This window comes from Pipistrellus hanaki (assembly GCF_964339955.1).
Source record: "Pipistrellus hanaki genome assembly, chromosome: 1".
Lineage (NCBI taxonomy): Eukaryota > Metazoa > Chordata > Mammalia > Chiroptera > Vespertilionidae > Pipistrellus > Pipistrellus hanaki.
In genome coordinates this window covers 5,451,910-5,476,644 of record NC_140503.1, presented here as the reverse complement: position 1 = coordinate 5,476,644, position 24,735 = coordinate 5,451,910, and the positions used below count along the sequence as shown (strand labels likewise).

General features: G+C 44.8%; 1 protein-coding gene across 2 annotated transcripts in view; it reads left to right on the top strand.

The window, feature by feature from the left end:
* The window catches only part of SETD3 (SET domain containing 3, actin N3(tau)-histidine methyltransferase), a 60,401-nt gene extending 36,150 nt beyond the window's left edge, over positions 1 to 24,251 (top strand). For both annotated transcript variants that reach the window (XM_084887682.1, XM_084887681.1), the window contains 7 exons: positions 9,761 to 9,819; positions 10,641 to 10,755; positions 15,500 to 15,574; positions 16,578 to 16,744; positions 17,548 to 17,633; positions 21,001 to 21,161; positions 22,888 to 24,251. In XM_084887682.1, the coding sequence (XP_084743808.1) occupies positions 9,761 to 9,819; positions 10,641 to 10,755; positions 15,500 to 15,574; positions 16,578 to 16,744; positions 17,548 to 17,633; positions 21,001 to 21,161; positions 22,888 to 23,340 (1,116 nt within the window). In that variant the 3' untranslated portion in view covers positions 23,341 to 24,251. The remainder of the gene's footprint in view (positions 1 to 9,760; positions 9,820 to 10,640; positions 10,756 to 15,499; positions 15,575 to 16,577; positions 16,745 to 17,547; positions 17,634 to 21,000; positions 21,162 to 22,887) is intronic.
* Positions 24,252 to 24,735: the final 484 nt, after the last annotated feature.

Genomic DNA, 24,735 nt, shown 5'->3' with positions numbered 1-24,735 from the left:
GGTAACCTTGGACATGCCATTAACTTCTTTGTCCTTCAGTTTTCTCATCACTACAAGGGGGCTAGTAACATTAGCCATTTTATAGGAATCAAGGTGATTTAATTATACAGTCCACACACAGTTCTCAAAATTGAGTTCCTGCCGAGACCGGTTTGGCTCAGTGGATAGAGCATCGGTCTGTGGACTGAAAGGTCCCAGGTTCGATTCTGGTCAAGGGCACATGGGGGGTGTGCAGGAGGCAGCTGGTTGATGTTTTTTTTTTTTTAAATATATTTTATTGACTTTTTACAGAGAGGAAGGGAGAGAGATAGAGAGCTAAAAATGTCGATGAGAGAGAAACATCGACCAGCTGCCTCTTGCACACCCCCTACCCGGAATGTGCCCGCAACCAACGTACATGCCCTTGACCGGAATCGAACCTGGGACCTTTCAGTCCACAGACCGACGCTCTACCGCTGAGCCAAACCGGTTTCGGCTGATGTTTATCTCTCATCGATGTTTCTAGCTTTCTATCCCTCTCTCTTCCTCTCTGTAAAGAATCAATGAAATATATTTTTTTTTTAAAATTTTGAGTTCCTTTCAGAGTACTTAACAGATGGCACTGCCCCTCCTTTCTCTCTCAGTCTCTTTCTCTCTCTCTTACTCTCTCCTGGCGATCCAGAGAGCTTCCCCATGCACTGACCCTGACAGTTCCTCTCCTGGGACAGGAGTTTGTGTGCATGCTCTCCTCTCAGTGAACAGTGACTTGATCACACTAGTGGATAATTTAACCAGAGTCCAAAGTCTTCATCCTGAGTCACTGACAGCTAAAATTGAGTGAAAAAAATACTGTGAAGCCAATAATAAGTTCTTGCTTGCTTTTCTGATAAAGATTTGTTCTTCTAAAACAGTAACTGCCTTCACCATTCTGTTTATTTCTAGTTAAATTGGAGGGGTTGCAAGAATGTGTACCTTGTGAATAAGCATTGGTCATGTGGTGGGAATTGTCCACCGTCTTCGCGGAGCAAAGGAGAGGTGTGATCGTGATTTAGAATCCTTAAGTTTCTCAGCAGATGAGATATTTTGGGGAAGCATGTCAAAAGGCAAAAACAAAGGATTTAAGTCTTAGAAGATAGAAGGTGCTTGTCTGGCCCCCTTTTCTTCGGTGAGGAAACCGAGCCACAGGGTTGGGTGATCTGAGATGGCGCCGGAAGTCACGGGCTAGTCTTCTCACAGGTGTGCATTGTGCTGGGTGAGCTGGAGTGTGGTGAGGAAATGGTGACTGTCTGGTACCAAGGACTGAGGGACTTGATCATTTTGCTCCTCATTGGATTCTAAAAATAGAGTAGTGATTTCTTTTTTTATTTTTTATTTTTTGTTACTCCTCACTTGAGAATGTTTTTCCTTTTTTTTTTTTTTTTTTTTTTTTTTTTTTTTTTTTGAGAGAGAGAGAGAGAGAGAGTAGAGGAGGAGAGAGACACAGAGAAACAGCAATGTGAGAGAGATATCAATTGGTTGCCTCCTGCATGGGGATCGAGCCTGCAACAGACGTACAGGTCCTTTACCAGAATCGAACGTGGAACCCTTCAGTCCTCGGGCTGATGATCTATTCACTGAGCCAAACTGGCTAGGGTGAGTAGAGCTTACTTAAATAAATGTTCTGAAAGATAGATTGGGGTAAAGAGGAAGAGAGAGAAAAAGAAAAGATTCTTTGACCCCTACATGGTGGGAAAATATTCTGTTCATGAGAGATGGAAGCAAGAAGGAAAAGGGACCAAAAGCTATTTCTCGGGAAGCCTGTGGGGAGTTTCTGCCAGGAGTGCCCACGTGGGCAGAGCTCTTGACGGGGATGTGGGAACCAGATTACCTGGGTTTTGATTGGATTACTTGCTCCCTTCTTCTTCTTCTTCTTCTTCTTCTTCTCCTCCTTCTTCTTCTTCTTCTCCTTCTTCTTCTTCTTCTTCTTCTTCTTCTTCTTCTTCTTCTTCTTCTTCTCCTCCTCCTCCTCCTCCTCCTCCTCCTCCTCCTCCTCCTCTTCCTCCTCCTCCTCCCCCTCCTCCTCCTCCTCCTCCCCCTCCTCCTCCCCCTCCTCCTCCCCCTCCTCCTCCTCACTCTCCTCCTCCCCCCCCTCCTCCCCCTCCCCCTCTCTCTCTCATCGCTTTTGGGGTCATGGTGGTGTGGAAAGTTGCCACTTCTTTATTCTTTCTTGTCATTCTGGCCATATCCAGAGAGAGGAAATCTGTCCACCAGGTGGCAGCTCTTCACCATGCAGGGAGCAGGTCAGGGGAAGCGTACTCCTTACTTGGATGCATTAAGAATTTCCTGGTGGTCAAAAAAGATGCGGTCCTTGCCTCACTGAACATACCTACTGTGGGGAAGAAACGTTAATGGAATGTGTGGGGACACACACACTAGCAAGCTGAAGTCAGCCTGGGAAAGAAGGGCCCAGGGCTGGGAGGATATGGAGCAGAGTAACCTGGGTGGCTGGAGACGGTGCCCTGAGGAGGGGATCTGAGGAGCCTCTTGCATCATCTGTTCTTTAAGTTACTTACCTGGCTGCCCCTATGTCGAAGCCCCAAGGATGTTCACCCGTCTGTCCACCTGTCACACAGCACCTAGCAGAGTGCTTTCCACTTCAGAGACAGTCAGCCAATAAAATAGTTGTTGGGTGAGCGAATTTCTCGTCCTAACCTATCTTCACCTTTTTTCTGAGACAGTAAATATTGTAGAATAAGTAAAGAATTGACAGTCAAAATGTTGATTGATTATGCCTCAGTTTGGCTGATGGTCCATCTTCAGGGTGTACAAACTGTAACCAGTCGAGTTTTAAAACTATATAAATTTCTATTTAATTTAGACTGGATGCAGGCTATAGATTTCAGTGTCTTCCCATGAAAACAATTCTTCCATCTTAAAGTAATTTTATACATTTATTGAACCATGTTGATATTTCTCCATTAATCTCATTTTCTTAGTTAAAAACTTATTATTAAGTAATACTTGTTATAGAAAAATTAAATATAAGTGAAAAGCAAACAATTTAAATGTGATGTGTATCCTGGATTTATTTGATTATATTGAGTGAATTCAAAGAACTTTATGATAGAAAATTCCCTGAAGAGTTGGATGTAATCTGTGTTTAAATATAAAAGTCTTAAAAATTGATTTTTCCCCTCAAGAGCCAAATTCATGAACCATGCTTTGATTCTGATTTATGGTCATCAAAACTAAATTCTAGATTCAATAGATATTTTCAATTTGTCATGATGTTAAACTGAGTTGCATCCACTCGAAGAGTGAAATATGAGCAGAAGGGCTGGCTGACCTAGAAACATGCCGCCTGCCTTACACACTGCTTCTGGCAGCTGCCTGGGGGCCGGTGTTTCAGGGCACATTTTCCTCTGCCCCCCGTTATTTCTGCCTCTGCTCTGTTTTTCCTGCCTGCCATCTTTGGGTCTCCTGTCAGCTGTCAGCTTTCTTCCTTTCATTTCCCATCTCCCACGTGCCTCAGTCAGCTTTTTGTAGGGAAATACCTTCTGCTCTTCCCTGAGCCCTTCCTCTGTGGGTGGTGCGATCCAGACCTTCACGGTGACTCCATGGAGCTGCCTGGGGCCTCTCATCCTCTCCCCACTTTGCAAAGAACCTAACATTTGCTAAGACCAGATCCACACTGTGCTCTGGGGAGGGTGCCACTGGGCTGAACTACGGAGGGCTTTCTCATAGCATTGAAAGCACCAGCGATGTCCTGGTTATGTGAGATGGGGTCACATTTCCAAACTTATAACTGCGCCCTCACAAAAAGGTCAAGTCTGAGGTCTGTAACTGACTGTCTCCTTACAGAAAAAAGAAGTGGAGCCATCTCTAGAGTTAGGTGTACCTGTCACAGCTACCCTGTTTCCCCGAAAATAAGACAGTGTCTTATATTAATTTTTGCTCCCAAAGATGCGCTAGGTTTTATTTTCAGGGGATGTCTTATTTTTCCATGAAGAAGAATACGGTACACATTTATTGTTAAATGAAAATAAAGGAAATTTATTACCTGTATACGGTAGGGTAGTACGGTAGTTGTCAACACAAACCAGACAAACTGTGAATCCTACAGTATCAAGAATTTACTCATTTATTCAGTGACAATCATGTCATCATCTTCAGGAACATCATCATAACAATCCAATTCCTGAACTTCCTGGTGAATTTCTTGTGACTCCATTTCTTTCAGAATCAGTGGACCAAATCTCTCATGTTTAGCAATAGCACTGTCTTTAAATGAGTACTTCTCGTCAAGGTAGCCTGCTTGCCATGCATTTGCAATGCAACTGTCAGTGATTTTCTCCCATGAATTCTTCACCCAAGTCACAACTTCTTGCAGTTTAGGTTTCACAAAGTTTCCACACTGATTTCTCTCCATTCTATTTTCAATGTAGTCATTAATTTCCATGCGCAAATTATCTTTGAATGGCTTGTTTATTGCAAAAATATCAAGAGTCTGGAGATAGGCTGTCATTCCTGTGGGAATCATTATCTGATCTATTTTTCTTTCGTGAAGAAGTGTCTTCATGTCTTTAGCGTGGTGAGTGCTGGCTGCATCCCAGACTAGCAGACCTCTTTTGGCTCCCTCGCATAACAAGCGGCAGCATTAAATCGACCCATTTCCTTATAACTGCTTGTGTGGCCCAGGCTTTTTCAGTTTCAAGAATCAAAACGCCCAAAACACGTTCAATCTTTTCCTTCTTGCCCTTAGAAATGATTAAAGGTGGGATTTTAGTGCCACGCCAGTCGGGGCGACCCTAGCGACCAGTTTACGGTAAATTAATTTTCATTCTGAGACAGAGCCTGGGGGGGGCCTTATTTTCGGGCGATGCCTTATATTTCACCCAGAAGGAAACCTGTAAGTAGGTGTTATTTTCAGAGGATGTCTTATTTTCAGGGAAACACGGTAGTTAGTTAACCCAACTGTTCCTTTTAACGTATGCTTAAGCGGAGAGGCCAAATACAGTCTAAGACATATTTTAATTAGAACATTTTAATTGCATACTTACTGTAATGTTTTTTTTGTTAGAACAAACTAGGTACAATTTTGTCATTCCTGATACTGTAGAGCCATTACTGAGTCACTGAACTACTTGTATGTAGTGTTGAAATTAGCAATTGATTATATATTACAGCAGGCTATAAATTCTTTTAAATACAGTATTTAGGAGTCATTTTTATGAACTGAGCCACTTTCTTTTTAGTATATTTAAATGCCTCATTGAGGGTGATTATTAAATGTATTCAGCTTGGTTTCTCTGTAAGACAGACAGTCTAGGTGGAAATGAGTGAGTATTCGATGGGAAGTGTGTGTGCTTAGAGGCCGTTTATGTGTTCTAATCCTCTTTACCCCCCCCCCCCCCCCCCCTTGGAGAATTTTGAAGCTTTGTTTAGGTTAAATGTGTTTCTTTTGAGAATTATTTTGGGAAATACCTTTATATATGTGTGTGTGTTTTTATTATTCAAAAGATGCTAAAAAAACAACTTTATAAATCAAATGTGTTTTGTTCCTGAACAGTTAATGTTTCAAAGCTCTTTCACATCTAGATGTTTCTAAATCAGAATTCACATAATAATGAATTCTGCTTATTTTGGGTTCCCACAAAGGTTTGTTGTCTGAGCTTAAAATAAGACTGCAGCTGATCTGCGTAACACATATTAACTGTTTATTTAGTTTAAGTACATGTCTGTATCTCTCATTTCTGATCAACCTGGAAAATTTGCATGCTGCAGAGCAGCCATCTTCTTTTATACTTTATTAAATATCTGTCAATTATAAATATCAAGGTTTTACATTAATGTCAAGATAGTACATCAAAAATTCATGGAATATGTGACTTTTTCCAAGGGTATTTAATACTTAATGCATTTGTGTCATTTTTCTTTCCAGAGATATTGACAGGTTTTATTAAGTGTTTGTTAGGGAGATTTCATTTTTATCAAGGGACTATGAAGAGAAGCTGCATGCTAAATCAATTTTTAAAGCCAGAATATTGTTCGTTTTTTCATCTTCAAACTCTTGTAATCCATAGGTTTTATGTAAATTTCTTCTCGGTTTATTTTTGTTTTATGTGAGTGATAGTTCAAGACAGAACTTTAATAAGGATCAAATATGCTGACTGTAGTGCTTTTTAATTTCCTTAAGCATAGCTACCAGACCCATGCAATATGGTAAATTCTTCAAAATGTCATACTTACATATTTAGCAATATTACTTCTTTTTATTGAAGCCAAACAAATGATTTTAGATATTAATCTTTCCCAAACATAGTGATTATTTTGTACGAGGTACAATATTACTGTGCCTCATCTGAATCCCTCCTAGAGAAGGGCGTGGGGAGGGCTTCGCTGGGGCGCCGCTGGGCACAGACAATGAGGCCCTCTCTTAAAAGCAAACTCTTTCAGCTGATGATGAGCTATGGCAATTGTTATTTCTCCCAGTGCAAATGCTTACAATGCTCAAGAAAGTGAAACTACCAATCGCCTAAAAAGCCGCAGACAGTCCATGGCTGGTTTCTCGTCCTGTGTGTGAGGAGTGGAGGGGATTTGCTGGGGCAGACCCCAAGATCTCTCCTTCACTGGCGCCCCAGCCGGCTAGACACCCCCTCTGCACCCCTCTGTATCACAGCTGTCCAGCTAACTGGCCATGGAGAGTAAGCTTTCTGTTTTAATTTATATGTTTATTTTTTAAGTACAGGTTAATAATACCTTCTACTGGAGAAGGTATATCATGATAAGCAAAATCCTTACAGGATTTTGCTCTAGAAAATAAGGAATAATCAGTTGTTCTTCCTTTAAAGTGTGAGCTTCAATACTGGCATCTAGGAACATTTTAGGAACTATCAGGTAACCTCAGGTTAAGATTACAGTTTTTACAAGACATATTTTTAAACCTTAACTTGGTCTACCACAGGCTTGGTTTCTAAGCAACAACAACAACCGTATCATTCTGTCCAGTGTTTTAAAATATATCACTCTCCAGAGCTTCAACAATGAGTGGTTTGGAATAGACATTTTTCTTATTGTTCATTTTTTTCTGGATATGTGGAAATATTTCTTTTCGGAGCTAAATGTTTTCCATATGCAAATCATTGTTAATTTTTCCTTGTTTAAAGATCCTTGTAAAACTATTACATAATAATTTTAAGAGGTGGAGGAGGTGTTTTTGGAAACAGATTTGCTGGAGTAAAGCTAAAGCCTCGCCATGCTAGATAAAGCCTTGCCCTGGTGTGACTGCCGCCTGTGCACCCTGACACCAGTAGGTGGCGATCGCGCCACAGTAGTGAGAGCCCTGGTGAAGTGGGAGTGATTCGCCTTTCTCTTCTCGCCTTCTCGGTCCTGTCACATTTTGCTTCAGTGTAACTGTTAGGTTCATGCGTCTGTGGCGGTAGCTTTTTCGACCAGAATTATGTGCAGTAGGCACACTGTATTTTTTTAAGCAGATAAGAACAGCTATTTCTGACAGATTCTGGAGATATTACATAACCCCACAGCCAAAATATTCTTAATCTGAAGAAAGCATTTGTGCATTTTTCTTGAGTTTTCTTTACAACTTCATCAGGACTGTGAGCATGAACTTATATTTTTGGTAAGAAATGGATACAAAGGAAGGGGAACATTTTGTAGAGTGAATGCTTTGTCTTTTTCATCTTTAAGGAGGTTGCTGTCATTTGAATGGTTTCTGTATCGTCCGAAGCTATTTAAGATGTTCCAGTGTTGAGTGTCGGGAGCTTCTTTTTCAAGTTGTTTTGACAGCAAAGCATTCGAGTTTTGAGAATTTTCATTTTTCCCCTCCTATTTAATAAGCCGAACTTTTGGGGAAGGGGGGAGGGAATCAAATTTTGAATACTTATGGGGTTTAGCATTGGAATTTACCAACTTTCAAAATACCATAGTGCATTCCACAGTTTAAATGAATTAAAATATTTTAAAGTAAGAAAAGCAACAATGCTTTTCACCTCCTGGAGTTTGAAAAGAGGTGGGATGTGCCGGGGATAGGAGGCTTTATTTCGTTGTAAGCAAAAGGAAATTTCAGCCACAGAATTTCTGAGGTTTTCTTTGGTGCTTTTAATCATCAAATTAGTTTTGGAAAGAGGGATAGTTCTTCTTGCTGAGCTTGTACTTGTGTGAGGAAAAGCCCGAGCCCTGCTGTGATTAGGCTTTGTAATTCCGTGGAAAACGTCTTCCAGACTCAGGGCAGAGCCATGCGTGTCGTTGTTGCAAGAAGAGGAGTAAGACGCTCCGATCCTCTCTTGGGTTCTCCCACCTCAGTTGGCTGACCATGGCATCAATCTTTTCAGTGAAAGGCGAAAGATTATGCGATCTGAAGAGAAACCAGAGCACGCATCTATCCTTTTAATCCCAAAGATAGGCTTTCCTGATATTCCTGGGGGATTAGAAAATGCCCAGGGCAGCACGTTATTTTATGTATTGGCTTAAAACTTCTTAATTTCATTTTTATTACAACACTTAAAAGCTACGTGACTATTTTTATATGTTGACTTTCCTTCCAAAGGGTTAAAACTGGGTTAGGGATTAGAGGGGAGCTGCGGGCACCTGGGAGCTAACACCCAATTGGCAGCCTTTTGTAATATATAATTTGCCTAAAATTGCGCACTGAGCACAAGCTTTTGTTTTCTAATTGATTTACGGTTTGAGCCACTTTTACCTCATCCCCTACTGTCCTGCATACGGTGCCAGGGAGTACATTACAGTGAGCGATGATAAATTACTGTGCACTTGTGATGCTAATGCGTCAAGAGTAAAAACTGCGTGCTACATGGAGCTTCATGCATTAACAGTGGTGCAGACACAGAACAGCAGAATTTCATTTGTATCTCAGAAATCACCATTTGTTCATTTGATCACTTACTGCAATCTGTCTATCAGACTGTAATTGAAACTGAAGATTAAAATGATACTGATACAGCTTTTAATTCCTTAATTGAAACAAAGTTTTTAAGTGCTTGCTAGGTTTAAGGTGCAGAGGAGGGGAGTGTTGTGAAGAGAAAATATGAAATATATAAAATTTTCTCGTAAGTGTGAAGTTTTGGATATTTTTACTAAATGTTCTTTTGCTTAGAAAAATAAGTAGTAAAATTTAAATATGCGATCTCAATTTAAAAAAAAGAAAAAAGAAATGTGTTCGTAAAATTTATTTTGTAATTTCACAAAACTGTGTTTTTCCTGGTTTTCTGTCCTGGAGCCACATTTACCATGTAGAAGATTCATTTGCACATAGCACGTTGATTCCCATCCAAATGATTTAAGTCAGAGATAAAGGAAAGAACTTTCCATTTATTAGAGTGCCTTTAATTGTCCCTTTTATTGATGTAAGGGGAGATTTGAAATCTAGACATAAGGGCCGTGCAGCACATTATGGCACAAGACACAAAGGGAGTCCGCATGCTGGACGCTGGACTTGGTGGGCTCCAGGTTTCTGTCGAGTGGGCGTGCCTACCTTTTGTGAAGTCAGTCCACCTTAAATTTTATTTTTGTGCCATGTCCATGGGTTCTGGTATGGAAGGAGGAAAAAGCAGATTTATGGCGGCTGCTGGGCACAACAAATTAAGTTGACAGTGATGTATGAGAGCATAATAGCATGATGATCCCTCAGCAGCGGCTGGACGCCTCCTGCTTCATTTGGCTCTTGTTAGGATCTGTTAGGCAGCTAAATAATGAAATTCTGCTGACTGATTTCTGTTTTCCCTTTCTCTTCTCACCTCTGCTTTCTAAAACTTCTAATTCCCAGACCCATCCTCATGCCAACAAACTGCCCTTGAAGGATTCTTTCACTTACGAAGACTACAGGTTGGTATGGTGTGTGTGTGTGTGTGTGTGTGTGTGTGTGTGTGTGTGTTGGGGGTGGTTTCTAAGTGAATTTGGGCTCTGAGAAGTGAGAAATCCTTCAGCAAGAAGTGACCTGTGTGGCCATTTAAAACCTCAAGACAGAGACCGTCTTTTCAGAAGTTATGATGACAGCTGGGACCGGTGTCAGCGTTTTAATAGCCGAGGAGAAATTGCCATTCACCTGTAATGGTGGGGGATTAGTTGAGGCAGCCAAGTGATATACTTGGGTGGTCGTGAGAATTTTTTTCTTTTTAAAGAGACTGTTTTGGTGTAAAGTTTGGTCTTTGTTTAGAACAAATGATTTAATTCACTGCACAATATAATAAAAACCAGCACTCCACATTTTGTAGCATTCTTAAAGGATTTCTGATTTAAAAAAAAAAAGTTATATTATTTGCTTTTCACTGAGGCTTCACATAGGTAGAGACTCAGCATTGGGTAAAAGAGGGCAGGGCTCGTCTTGATGGGGCAGAGAAGGCCCAGGGCGGGAGAACTTTTCTGGGCCCTCCTCCAGGGTCTCCTTCCAGGCCTCGGACTTGGTGGGGACATTCTGCCTTAGTAGCTCACTCCTGGACTCCCCGCGACTCCCTTTCCTTCCACCGCCCCTTCCTGCTCTCAGCCCCAGGGTTAATGTTAAATGCTGAGGAGGAAGCCCCCTGTCACTTAGGAAGGCTTTTACAGAGACGGGAGCAGTCAGGCAAGCCTCAGCTTCTGCTCAGGTTTCTACTGGGACGGGCTTTCAGGTGTCCTGACCCTAATCACCTTTTCTCTGCTTCGTGCAGGTGGGCAGTCTCTTCTGTGATGACACGACAAAACCAGATTCCCACGGAGGACGGTTCCCGGGTGACCCTGGCTCTCATTCCTCTGTGGGACATGTGCAATCACACCAATGGCCTGGTAATGACCTCCGCGGCGTTGTGCTTAATCAGGGAAGCCATTGTGGTTAAACTTGAAAGTGGGCATTCCACCTACAAACCATTTTCCCCCCTGATTGCCTCCTCCAAAGGGAGCAGACACCCCTCCCGCTGCCCACAAACAGAGGCTGGTATTTTTCTCTCCGTGTGCTTCTTAATCCGAGCACCGACCGGGAACTTGAATCTGACATCACTTTTGAAAGCCGCAGTGAACTGCATTTATTTGTGAAGCCATCATTCCAGCCTAACCATTAATTTTCCTACGTTATTGAACATCAGGCTAAACCGAGTTTTTGTCTTCTTATTCTTTTTAAAATACCGATTTATTGAAAAACCTTTCTTGTTTCCCTTTTATGCTCCTTGTTTGCTTCCTTTGCTGACGGGACTCCAGTTATGTACGGTTCTGTGGCTCCTTCCTGCCCCCCCTTCACCTGATACCCTGACACATCCGTGGCCCCAGTTATTAAGCTGCTTTTGTTTGGGGCTGGGGCTGGGGCGGGGGTGCCTTGGCTGAAGGACTCATTTGGTGTTATCAGACCGAAGAAAACAAATTTTATGACGATTGTTAATTACGATGCACAGAAGGAGGAAGCTGCTCTGTGCTTCTCAGCATTCCCTGGATTTCAAGTAACAGTGAGGTTGACGGCTCTGCTGAGAGATGGGTGTCTGAGAAAGAGTTCCTGATGCTAGCGCATCGAAATAGGATCAGCTTCACAATAGTTTGCATTTTTAAGCCTTATACTGGTATACTGGTTTGGTTAATTTTTTTTCATGTTATCTTTTTTGTTATCATTAGGAGTATTATAAATAGAATGGGAAAATGCTGTAAATGAGTATTTCACATTTAATTTCACAAAACAGCCAGTGCATGTGTAAAATTGTATACCCTCCTGCTGACCTGAGAAGGTCTAGCAACAAATACGCGCTGAAATTATAGCAAAGTAGTCCCACCTTTACACTTACATTTTTGCCTTAATTTATATATACTTAATATCATTAGCCATTTTGAGGAATAGTAGCATGCTTAACCATTAATTTTCATTAATGATAATATTTTATATTCTTGGTTCTGAATTTACTTTCCCTTCAGAGCTGTTTTAAACTGATCATAATACTGAAGTTTTAATATTTTCAAATAACTTTTAATATTTGACTATAGTATTTTTCTTTTTCCTTTTTTTTTATTTTGGATTAATTATTTCCCAAACTTGATTGATCATTATGGGTTTTTTTATATCTAAATTTTTAAAAGTACGCTTTATTGTAAACACACAAAACCAGTTAAAACAGTCCAGAAGCTGGTGCTGTGAATGCAGCCCTGCCCAGCTGCAGGGCCCCTGCCCGGGGCCTCCCAGGTCACCAGTGAGGGCTTCCTGTGCATCTCTCCCAACCTTCACTGCGCGTGTGCACACTCACACACTCCCGCACACACTGGTTTTTATGTTGCTTTCGTGTAAACGGGTTAAACTATTCACTTTTCCCTCGAAAAGTAAAGAAAAAATTAGATTGTCTCAAAACAAAAATAACGCATTGATGACAACTATTCATGCTGTATTTTTTCTAAATACCGTCTTCAACTCTCCACAGTCCTGGCAAAAACACTGCTCACCTTCAGGTTTACCCACCACTACGTTAACCTTTCTTACGGTTAACCTACCCCTTTGTGGAGCTGTTTTCATTGTAATTGTGCACCCTGGTGGGAAATTTCGTCTGATAGAATTTAAGAATCTATTTTAACACTGCAAAACTGTGTATGCTATGCATTAGCAGCTAATCTCTTTTTAAAAGGTACTTGAAGTTAAGGCTGGCTTTTCAGACAGTAGATTTTCTTCTGTGTGTGTCGATCCTGACAGTTGGTGTCTGTCTGTTCTGACTGTCATTGAGGGAGTAGACAGAAATTTGTAACCCAGCAACGCTGTGTGCTTCCAACGTCTCCAAACCTGCTCAGGAAGCAGTGGTGCAGTGAGGAGCACGGGAAGCAGGAGGAGACGAAGGCTAGTCAGATCTCCCAGCTACAGGCTCTGTGAGCATGAACTGATTCTGGCCACTCGCAGAAACATTCACCAGGTGTATGAGACGTGGTTTTAAGCTGTGAGAGATAATATGTCTTTAACTGCAGCGTGTCTTGTTCAGAATTCATGAAGCAGCAGGTTTCCTGTCTGGAGATTGTTGAATTTACAGAGAAGCACACTGCTGTGTGGGGTGCAGGCCACTGTGTGAGCTCCAGGGGATACTGTGTTGGGGTAATCGGCCCTGACCGTTTGAATGTGTGACTGCAGTGAAGGTGTAGGAGCCTTGAAACTCATGCAGAATTGAGAGAAGCTCTTTCTCAGGGTCTTTCCGTTTGACTTGAAAAATCTACAACATTTAGATTCACATGAGTCTTCCAGTAAAAGCCCACGTTTTCCCAGTAGCAGAGACCTGTCCCCACTACATGCCCTCACACAGGCCCAGTTCCCTGTGGTTCCTCAGCACCCGCTGTTCCTCTGCCTGTACCACTGTCCTGGGCCGTCTCCAGGCCTCCTCCCAGCACTCCTCCAGCGAGGCTGTCCCCAGCACCCTGCCCAAGATCATCTCGCGCCCCTTCCATAAGCCTCCCTTCCTGTCCTATTTCTCTGCATTTCGACCTGCTCATTTTTATGCGTTGTTGGCCTTTCCCACTTCCTTGTTCCCTTCCTCTGTCCCTCCTGCTTTCCCTGACTGCCTTTCTGTCTCTTCGCCCTGTGGCATCTTTGTGTGGCCACACTGGAGTTCCAGACCGTCAGGGCTGGAATTGGTCAGCAGTTCTTATCCCATATCTTATTATTAAAGTCGTGTTTGGGGTCAAAATGTTATTTCAATGTTGAGTAGGAACTTCATGGAGCTCTTCTGCCAGAATACCTGGCTTCATTTATTTCTCATGGCTCTCCTGTTCCTGTTGGTCTTGCAGCAGTGTGGAGGATTTCTAGATACTGGTTAGATACCCATCGCTTCGGGGGTGTTGAGTTTAACATTTAGTGTCACATGGTCTTTGATCCCTAGACTCGAGGTGTTTATATTTTGGACCCAAACTGTTGGTACCTTTTTTAGCAAGTAACACTTGTTTGCCTTGAATTTTGATTCTCTAGGGCAAAATGAAGAGTTCAAAAGTAATTAATGAGCCTTTACAGACAGTCTAGGGTGGGGGAGGGACAGCCTCTCAAGAAGGCCCTGTTCTTTCGCCTGGGGTTTGTGCATCAAGGAAGGATTCTCAAAGGCAGTGTCAGGTATTAGGTGCAGCGTGCTGAGCCCCCAGACACTGGTGAAGGGGAGCTCCTGCTCTGCCTGGCTGGGCCGACATGCAGGTAAATGCCTGTGGTGGGTGGTGAGTGTCAGCACAGGGGATCAGGGTGCAGAGGAGGCTGGGTGGGTCTCTGGAGGAACAGGAGCAGAGGGTAATTCCCAGCATGAGGGTGGCTGGTGTGGCAGGTCAGTGGCATGTAGGAGGCTCCACAGGCGAGCGGAGTACTGAAAGTTTTGGACGGAAGGCATCACTGTGCCATTGCTCGGGCTGCAGGAGGACAGGCCTGGAATTGGGGGCCTCTTGGAAGGTTTTGCAAGCAAAACCGGGCCCTCAGTCATGCAGGGAGGGGCCTGACCCAGGAGGAAACACTCTAAGAAAAATTAGAAAACAAAATGCCGCCCCCTGAGGTGGGCAGAGTTCTTTATGACTTGAGTGCCGAGACCAAGCATGTCAAACACACGGCCTTGTTGGCATGAGGCCTAGGCCTTGGCGTTGCCTGACCCCCCTCCCAGGGATTAAGGGGAGGTGCGGGTTTGGTATTTATCCGTAATGGGCTTAGGGACTCTCACAAGGCAGCTCTCAGCAGAAAGTGAATAGGGTACAACTAAGTTGTTTCTCCTGGGCTTACTTGAACATTTTAATTTCTCTAATTTCAGAGTAAATTATGCCCATAAGTTAGAAATGGAGCTTTACTTTTTCTCTTATTCTTTCTCTATGGAAAACCCACTTAAGTTTCATTAAAGCCAGACATTAGGTAGAGACAGTATTTGCAAGTCAATGGAGTTATCCAAGCTTCTAAAGCCACAGCATTGGCCCTGGGGGCCAGGCCCAAGACAGGAACTTTGTAATAAATGGTCTGTTTGTTTTTTAGACCAAGTGATAATCTATTATCATATATAATAAAAGGGTGATATGCAAATTGACCCTAATGGCAGAACAACCACTAGACCAGTCACTATGAGGTGCACTGACCACCTCTTGGTCCCTTTCCCCAGCCAGCAGGCTCCGATTGCCTGATGGCTACCCACATCAGGGGCAGGGCGGGAACAGCCGACCTCTCGACCTCTCAGGACACCCCCCCCCTCCTTCCCCCGATCCCTGGCCATCAGGCACTGATCACTGGAAAACCAGGGGATGGTTGGTGGTAGGGGGCGGGGCAGGCTGCAGGCAGCTGAGGAAGATAGCCCTGATTGCAGGCCACGCCTAGGGACTGTACCGCACACAAATTTTGTGTGCTGGGCCTCTAGGTGAATATATTTTCCTAAGAGTACGTCTTTCAAGTATAGAATCTTTCATAAGAATTTCTGGTGTAAATAGTATTAATTTAAAATAACCATGGAGTTAGTTCTTTGCTCAGTTTTATAAAGCATGCATAGTGCACCCTTTTAAGTAGCTGTGGGTAGCTTTTATTCTCTACTTGCCCAAAAAAGACCCTCTGATTGAGAAACCCTTCTTGTCCCCCCAGATCACCACTGGGTACAACCTGGAGGACGACCGCTGTGAGTGTGTGGCTCTGCAGGACTTCCGGGCTGGAGAACAGGTAGGCCCGGCTGCCAGAGTGGGGGCGGGCCAGTGGGCACTGAGCTCATGCTGGGTCGGGCAGAAAAACGGGTGACTTCTATTGAGGATTGTTTGGGAATGCATAAAGCTGCTGCAAACACATTGTGTTTTGCATCAGATCTTTGCATCCACAACAACAAAAAGACTTAAATGAAGTTATTTGCACAATTGACCTAATATTTGCAAAGTTGTCAACTGAAAACAAACTTTGTGTTATGACAGTAGAACAGATTCTTCAGTTTATAAACTTCATTTTTTTTTTTTTCTGTTGACTAGAACCGTTAAGACTATTTGATAAAAACATAGAAGAACTACAAAATCTATCTTCTTGTACTTTAATCTGTGATTTTTATTTAATAATATGGGCAGGATTAAACCTTTCAGTTAGATTTGAAAATAGCCACCTGCAAATAACTTCATACTATCTACTGGTCTTATGACCAAGTAGATAATACAAAAAAACAAAAACAGGACTGGTGTAGATCAGTGACCTTCTGTTGAGACAAAATGAAGACTGTTTGTCCAACAAAGTACTGGTCTGCTCTTTGCAGAAACCTGCTAGGTTAGAATTGCCGTAGGAATTCCTGGCAGACATTGCTTTAAACTCACTCCATTAGAGTGTCTTGTACGGAAAGCCGGGGAGGAGCGCGGTGATGTGGGGGGCCTTGGTGAAGTGATAGTCCTGTTTCCCAGGGGCAGGACTGTGAGGGAGGCCTGGCTCCTTCTGTGCGGGGAGGCCTGGGCGGCGGGAGTGAGGCTCTGGCCTCCCGGAAGGTGGGGAGTTGGGGAAACTGCACCCCTTGCCGAAACCTCCCGCTAGCACAGGTGGTTACAGAATAGGACCCAAGTCAGTGCAGATCTGCCTCGTTGCCTTAGAGTACAGTCTGTTAAGTGTACGAGAACTGATCCTTTGCCATGCTCTGTGTTAAGAATTGATGTTAAGTTTCTTTTATGTCCCTTATTTTTTCTTTGCTGCATCTCAGATTTACATTTTTTATGGCACTCGGTCAAATGCAGAGTTTGTGATCCACAGTGGTTTTTTCTTTGACAATAATTCACACGACAGAGTGAAAATAAAGCTTGGAGTGAGTAAAAGTGACAGGCTCTACGCGATGAAGGCCGAGGTGCTGGCCCGCGCCGGCATCCCCACGTACGTAAAAAACTGGCCCGCTCTTTGCTGTGCTGCTTGAAACGCTTACCGCTGCTTAATGTGTGCTAACGGGGCTTCTCTGCAGTTGGCCTTAATCCCTTTATCCCCGCTGCACAGCAGTCTACCCACAGAGCTGCCTGGTGGGGTCCCAGCGCCTCCGTAAACACAATGGTGTCACTGGGAGCCTCCCAGGCAGTTCCAGGGCATGTGGCCTGAAATCCTCATCAAGTTAAATAACTACTTTGCTATCATTAATGTCTTTCACCTTGAAAAGGTTAATGACCTGGATCATTTTGTTTCATTTAATTCTTTGCCACCATTAGTTTCTGTAATGAAGTCGTGATCCTCAGTGATTTCAAGAATTCCTACTTAAATTCTTTAAGATTTTAGTGCGTTGGAGGTGCAAAATGATAAAGAGGACAAGCATTATGATTCATTAGTTCTCTGGGGAACGGAGGAACCATTCTTAATGAAAATGGATTATCCAGGCCTTTTTTCATTGAACTTGTCAATATTTGATTCATGATTAAAATGTGAACTCAACATAAATTATTGTTAACATTTTTTAGGAACCACAGGTATGCTTAATTCTCTTAGGGTGTTGTATGCGACCTGCGGTTAGCCTGTTAGAATGTGAGAACGGCCAGCAGAGACAGTCACACTGTCTTGTGTGTCAGCGGCCTCCCCCCTGCCAGGGGCTTTCGCAGTGGCGGCGAGGAGCTGCCCGCTCCTGAGGGCGGCCCGGGGATGCAGCGGAGGGCTTCTCTGGAGCCAGCAGGTGACTGACCTTCCTGTCCCGGCAGGTCCAGCGTGTTCGCTCTGCACTTCACGGAGCCGCCCATCTCTGCCCAGCTGCTGGCTTTTCTCCGGGTGTTCTGCATGAGCGAAGGTAAGTCATTTCAGGAAGAAAATGGTCACTTGTCCAGACTCATGAAAATGTAAAGCATTGGGATCAGGTTAAAGATAAAATTGCTGAAAACTAAAGGACCTTTTGGCAGGAGGTAGGATAGCAGCAATGGAAAAAGAAGTCCTACTTTACTCAGGCAGTATTTTATTAAATCCTTGATGTGTTGTCAATATTCATTTCTTCCTACCTTGTTGGAAGAAAACTTAAAACGTCTTGGCTTGCCTGGCTGTGTCGGAAGTTACATTGGGAATGGGAGTCGTTGGGGTGCCTTTTGCCCAGGATGGCAGTGCCATTTCCCTGCCGTGTGCTGCTCTCCGCTGCCCAGAGCAGTTAGCGCTGAGTCCGCAGTGAAGTCACTGGGCAGCAGCGGCCTCCGCGGGCCACAGGGCTGCCTTTGTTAGCCAGCTCTGGGCTCTGACCCGACGTCACCGGCAGGCCTTTCAATTCTGGGCGTCGGGTTAGAATAAATACCGCTGCAAACCGTCTGCTTCATTCACAGAATGTGCTTACCTCCACCTCCATCCTCCGTCACGGCAAGAGTTAAATATATATGTATTGAGAATCTAGTTAATGTTTGCTGAAGACAGTCTTTTGGGGTTCTTACTGAGACTTGGTGTGATTGTTTTTTTTTTTATTTTCTTTTTCTTTTTTATTTTTTCATATAAAACTGCTGCACATACTCGGGTACTGAGGCTTCATTTTTAATTGTGTGTGTTTGCTGTTCTTGTCAACTCCCTTAAACCCCATGTGTGCAAAACAGAGCGGTAGGAGGAGGTGAGGGAGGGAGTGAGGGAGCGAGCGAGCAAGTGGCCGTCAAATTGAACAGACAAGTGAGTGTCCTGCCCACAGCTGCCTGGGAAGGGCATTGGGGACCCATCCCCAGCTCCTTGGCTTCATGTCTGGGTCCCGGAGAAGTGCTGCCTGGACCAGGCCCTCCCCAGGATGGAGGTAGGGGACATTTAGTCCTACACAGAGGGGCCATTTAGACACCAACTGAGGACCTGCCAAGCCGCTGGGTGGCACTTGTCTCTCTCGCGCGGCCTCGCCGTCACTCAGGGGAGAGCTTGGGGTAACCGTGCTTAGGTAGGGGTTCATCAGTTCTGTTTAATGAGCCAAGTAAGGGGTTAACTGTGGGCTTTTCTTGCATGTAATATAAGGGCACAGAGTTCAGTTCACAGTTTATATGCTGAAGGCATTCATAATGAAGAGGCGATGGTCATGATGACCCACTGCGTGCCCCATGCGACACTTAAGTGTGCCTCATACTTTATGCTAATCGCTGTCACCTGGTGAGAGAGCGGTTCCCACAGGCCTGATGTAGACACCAGTTCACAGAGGACGGGGGGCTTGGCCACTCTGCCAGCAGGTGATGAGCCTGACTCGGCTAATTCCAGAGCCCGCACCAGGCATCCCACATGGATGCTGTTGGTGTGCAAATGACATGATCCACAGAAGAGATCCTGGTCCCCAGGGCTGGCGGAGCCAGGCTGAGGAGCGAGGGTGCCAGCCACCTCGGGTGACCAGATGCTCTCTCCTGTAGTGGCAGCTGAAGCTGAGGAACGCCCTGAGGACAGGGCTGGCTCCAGCATCTGTTACAGGAAAGCCCAGGAAGGCAGCCCACTGCACGAGCCTTGGGTTCCTTTCCTGAGTGTTCCTGGTCCCTCTCCTGGTGACTGCCGCTTTTCCCCTTGTGCGGCATTGGCCCCGCCAGTAATGGGGAATGAGTGCAGTCTCCCTGTTCGGAAGGGGCGGAGAGAGAAGGCCGAGCTCCTCAGCTCACCCACACGGAGGTGTAGCATGGGTCGGTCACGGAAAAACATGAAAACAGTAACCTCAGTATTGGGGGGCTTCCAAAAACAACCACTAAAGGAACATTTTCAATACTTTCCACCCTATATAATAAAGAGGTAATGTGTAAATTGACCATCACTCCAACACACAAAATGGCAGCCCCCATGTGGACAAAAGATGGCTGCCACAAGATGGCCAGCAGGGGAGGACAGTTGTGGGTGATCAGGCTGGCTGGGGAGTGGTTACGGGCTGATCAGGCTGGCAGGCAGGCAGAAGCAGTTAGTGGCAATCAGGCAGGCAAGCGAGCGGTTGGGAGCCAGCAGTCCTGGATTGTGAGAGAGATGTCCAACTGCCCATGTAGGCCTGATCCCAAATGGGCAGTCAGACATCCCTCGAGGTGGTCCCAGATTGGAGAAGGTGCAGACCGGGCTGAGGGGACCTCCTTCCCCCTGGGCATGAATTTCATGCCCCGGGCCTCTAGTTACTTTATAAAAGAATATAAACTGAAGGATCAAAAATCTAAAAACCCAAGTATTCTCAATCTTCTAATAAAGGTGACTTAATGAATTTCTTTTTTGAATATTATATTAGCTTCTGTCTTGTTTAAAAAGAGGAACTACTTGAATCATTTTAGATTGGATGTGATTTTTTTCTCCTTTCCATTTCTCTTTAGTCAGACAGTTTGTCATGTCAAGACAATTGATGTATCCTTGGAATTACTCTTAATACTGATAAAAGTTTGGTTTGCTGGCAACAGAAGTCCTTGCATTTGAATTGTAAACAGTGACAGCTGCGGGGCATTTTGCTCTGAAAGAGATCCTGTCTTATAATTGCATAAGGAGCCGGTGGGTTTCTTGAGCATGAATAGGACAGCATGTTTTGGTCTTTTGAAGATAATGTGCCAAGAGAGAAGCTGCTCTGAGCAGTTGTTGAGTCCTTTCCTCTTAAATACAGTTGAAGGAAATTGAGATGTTCACTTGCGTTTATTTGTAATTGCTACTTAAATTCCTGACAAGTGGACATCCGCACGTTTTTCATTAACTAAAGTTTCTAGTCTGTTTTCTTGTTTTTCTTAGGTTTGTGGCTTGTTGTAAGTAGGGCTAAATAGCTTGGCCAGATCAACTATTGGCATAGTCCTGATCAGATATAATTTCGAAGGCTCGCCAAGTGATCTGGTGCTGTTTGTTTCCACTCTTTACATTGTTCACCTAAATGTCTTTTTGGCCGGTTGGTATGAGAGAGCTCACGGCTATAGGGAGGGTGTTGTCCATATGCCGCTATAGATTGTCTTTTGAAAGTATCTCCTAAGCCTGCTAGAGCTCTTAGTGCCCCTCAGAAACACCATGAAGACGGAGGCTTCCTGCGGACCCAGCTGGAAGCCCTCCCCTTGATCTCCTGCCCAACGCTCAGCTCCCACTCACTCCGGTGAGCCTAGACGTGGCCTGGCTGGCGAGTTGCAGGAAAGCTGTCTTTGGAGAAGCTGTTTTGTAAGGTGGATTGCTTGTTTGAATGAGGAGTCCTGTTCCCGCTAACAGATGGCTGTTTGTGCTTCTCGTAGAAGAACTGAAGGAACATTTGCTAGGAGATAATGCTATCGACAAAATTTTCACCTTGGGTAACTCTGAGTATCCTGTGAGCTGGGACAACGAGGTCAAACTCTGGACATTTCTTGAAGATCGAGCCTCACTTCTTTTAAAAACATATAAGACAACCAGTGAGGTAACTTGATTGAATGAGGATTTGAGCTTTGTCATGTTTTAAAATATGCTTAATAAGAGATTCCTTCCTACATGTAAATTGCTATAATTCTTTTCTCCTATTTAACATGTTTGCACTCACTAAAATCATATTGAGGCATTGTTGATTAGAAAATATGTTTACATGATTTGATTCTTCTCTGTAATTTCTACTTCACACGATACAACAGCTAGAAGCTCTCACCTGTGCTTTCCGAGTTGGCTATTGAGGCACTAACTCAAAAGTGTTTCTTATTCATTCATCCACCTATTCATTCAGCCAAGGGCTGAGCCCTGGACCCATTCCTGCACAAGACCAGAGAACCTTTTATTTTTAACTATCTATCTTATCTATTTTTTTAAAATATATTTTATTGATTTTTTTACAGAGAGGAAGGGAGAGGGAGAGAGAGCCAGAAACATTGATGAGAGAGAAACATCAATCAGCTGCCTCCTGCACACCTCCCACTGGGGATGTGCCGCAATCAAGGCACATGCCCCCAACCAGAATGGAACCTGGGACCCGTGAGTCTGCAGGCCGACACACTATCCACTGAGCCAAACCGGTCAGGGCCAGAGAACCTTTTAAACCTCACTTCCTTTTTTTTTTTTTTTTTCAATATATTTTATTGGTTTTGTACAGAGAGGAAGGGAGAGAGATAGAGAGTTAGAAACATCGATGAGAGAGAGTCATCGATCAGCTGCCTCTTGCACACCCCCTACTGGGGATATGCCCGCAACCAAGGTACATGCTCTTGACCGGAATCAAACCCGGGTTCCTTCAGTCCCCAAGCCGACGCTCTATCCATTGAGCTAAACCGGTCCCGGCTAAACCTCACTTCCTTTTAAAAGGTTCTCTGTCCCATGGGTAAGCATCATTTGAGTTAGGCCTCATTTTTGTTTTATGACTGCTTCATTGAGGCACTTGTGACCTGGTGCATGGATTTGTGCACATTGAAAGGAAATTAATTAGAAGGTGGCTGGTGGGGCGGGATTGGGCCAGACATGCCCTGGAGCCAACCTCCCATGGTCCCTCCCTGGCCACCTGCACCTGGGGTGTTGCTGTGGCTCGAAGGGCATCTGCAGAATGAATGGGGTCCCTCCAGAAGGTGGGGTCCTTCAGCCTGGCCTGTGGGGATCGGCTGAAATTGTCTCTCCAACATCCCTGAGGGGTCCCAGAGTGCGAGAGGGCACTCTGCAAAGTTGCTGTACAGTGTGGAACACAAAGGCAGGTGTGCAGTAAACCAGATTCCTGCTGACAGTGCTCCAGCAACAACATAGCCCATGGCCAAAGGTGGAATCATCAGACCCCACAAAGAATCGGGCTCCCTCCTCTCTGATTTTGGGGTGTATCACCCGAGAACCACCACTGTGAAGTCACTGCAGCTCAGCAGCTCCTGCATTGAGCATCTGCCCCCTGGTGGTCAGTACGCGTCATAGCAATCAGTCATAGGATCGAACACTGAGCATATTAGCCTTTTATATATTCAGATAGTTCACACACAGCACAGTCACACTGCTGAAGTGTACATTATAATGTGAGTATATCATTATGCACCCACTTCCACAGTCAAGTTCTAAAACCCATGTCACCCCCAAAATGTCCCTCATGCCCCTCACCCCCAGCAGCGGCTGATCTGCATTCTGTCTCTGTAGTTTTGATGGATTTAAACTTCTTGCGATTAATTGTGCTCTTTTCCATTTCCTAGGAAGACAAGTCCTTCTTGAAAAACCATGACCTTTCTGTTCGTGCGAGAATGGCCATCAAGTTGCGCTTGGGTGAAAAAGAGATTTTGGAAAAGGCAGTGAAGAGTGCAGCTGCCAACCGGGAGTATTACCGCAAGCAAATGGAGGAGGGGGCGCCGCTGCCCAAGTATGAGGAGAGTAACCCAGGGCTGCTGGAGGGCGGCGGGGCGGACTCGAGGCTGCCGCTGGTCCTGCGCAGCCTGGAGGAGGAGGCTGGCGTGCAGGAGGCCCTCACCCTCTCCGAGGTGGTCAGCCGAGCAAAGGCTGTGGAAAACGGGCCCATGAGTGGCCAGAACTCTATTCCCAACGGGACCAGGTTAGAAAAGGAAAGTTTAGATCCAGAGGAAAGGAAAAGAGCGACCGAAGACGCCAAAGAGCCCTCGGAGAGCCCCGAGGGAGTCAGCGAGCAGCTCTGAGGGCGCTCTGCCTGAGCTCGTTCCGGGTTACGGACAGTCCCTGACATCGCTGTGGTCCCTGGTTTCACATTTTTGTTGTGGTTTTTTTTTTTTTTCTTTTCTTTTCTGCAGAGAGGAAAGTGTTTTTGCTGCTTTATATAAAAATAATTTTTTAAGTTATTTAAAAAATCTAGCTTCCCCTTTTGATTAAGATTGCCATCTTGCTTTTAGGCAAAAACAAGTTATCAAACCATGACAGCGAAGGGGGCAGAGAGGAGCCGTGGAAGATGGTGCAGAGCCATTGTGGGCAAAGTGTTTTCTTCCTGGGGAAGAATTAGCTCCTCTCTCAGCTGTGCTTTTGTGGGCCTGTCATCGTGACAGCCAGAATGAAGGCCCGCTCTGCCTCCTGCCAAACGGGACGTGTTGGGGGCTGGGGGCTCCGTGCGGGAAGGGGGTGCAGTTGTACAGCCAAGAACGGGCTTGAGGTTTGGAAACTTGTCTGTGCAGAATCTTTTTTCTCCTAAAAATGTAACACTCCATTACCAAAGGAGGAAGTAAGGTGGCAGCCTTATTTTTTATTAGTTTTACATGTTGAGGATAACCCTGATTATATAATTACACACCCCTAGTGATTTCTGAAGATTTGTTTACTTTTTGTGTTTTGTTTACTGTATTAAGAATGTGTCCTTTCTCCTTGAATCAACGTAGGACATGCATCATTCCTAGCTCCAAATGTTGGCCCTGCGCTTAAAGTGATGCATTTGATTTCCAGTGCTGGGAGCGGAGTTTGCAGACCCAGCGGCCATGTTTTCCGCGCCCAGGTTCAGAGTGAAGTGGCTTCCTGGCGCTTCTGGTTTTCACAACAAGCTAGAGATTTTCAAAGCTACACTTTTGAGTAAAAAGCCTTTATTAAAAGGAAAATGTGATTAATACATTTGTTCCTTTTCTTTGGAGTGGGACAGGCTCTTTGAATCAAGCTTTTATGCAAACCACCAGGCAGGGATTTAGGCTGAGCAGTGCCATACCGTGCTGCCTGCCGGGGTTTCAGAGGCGATGGAGGCCTGTGCCCTGCCTCACCGTCTGCCCGGTGCTCCAGACAGAGCCTGAGAGGCAGGAACACGAGGAGGACGCTAAGTTCTAAGGGACGTAAAGGCTTGGGGTGGCGTCCGGGTGCGGGTGGGGACATACATCCCCAGAAAGCCGCCAGTTTTCCGATTAGAAGCCATTCTTCACTGTGAGCTTCACGTGGACTCTGCTGTCCCTTTAAGCACATTCTAATTTGAGGGTGCCGTCCTGGTGAACATGGCAGCGTGTAGGTCGTCTCAGGGTGGTCTCCGCCCTTCTGTGAGAAGACGCTGCAGATACACTGCTTCGCTGTGCTGCGCACCTGCTTCCGTATCTGTGCGGGTCAGACGT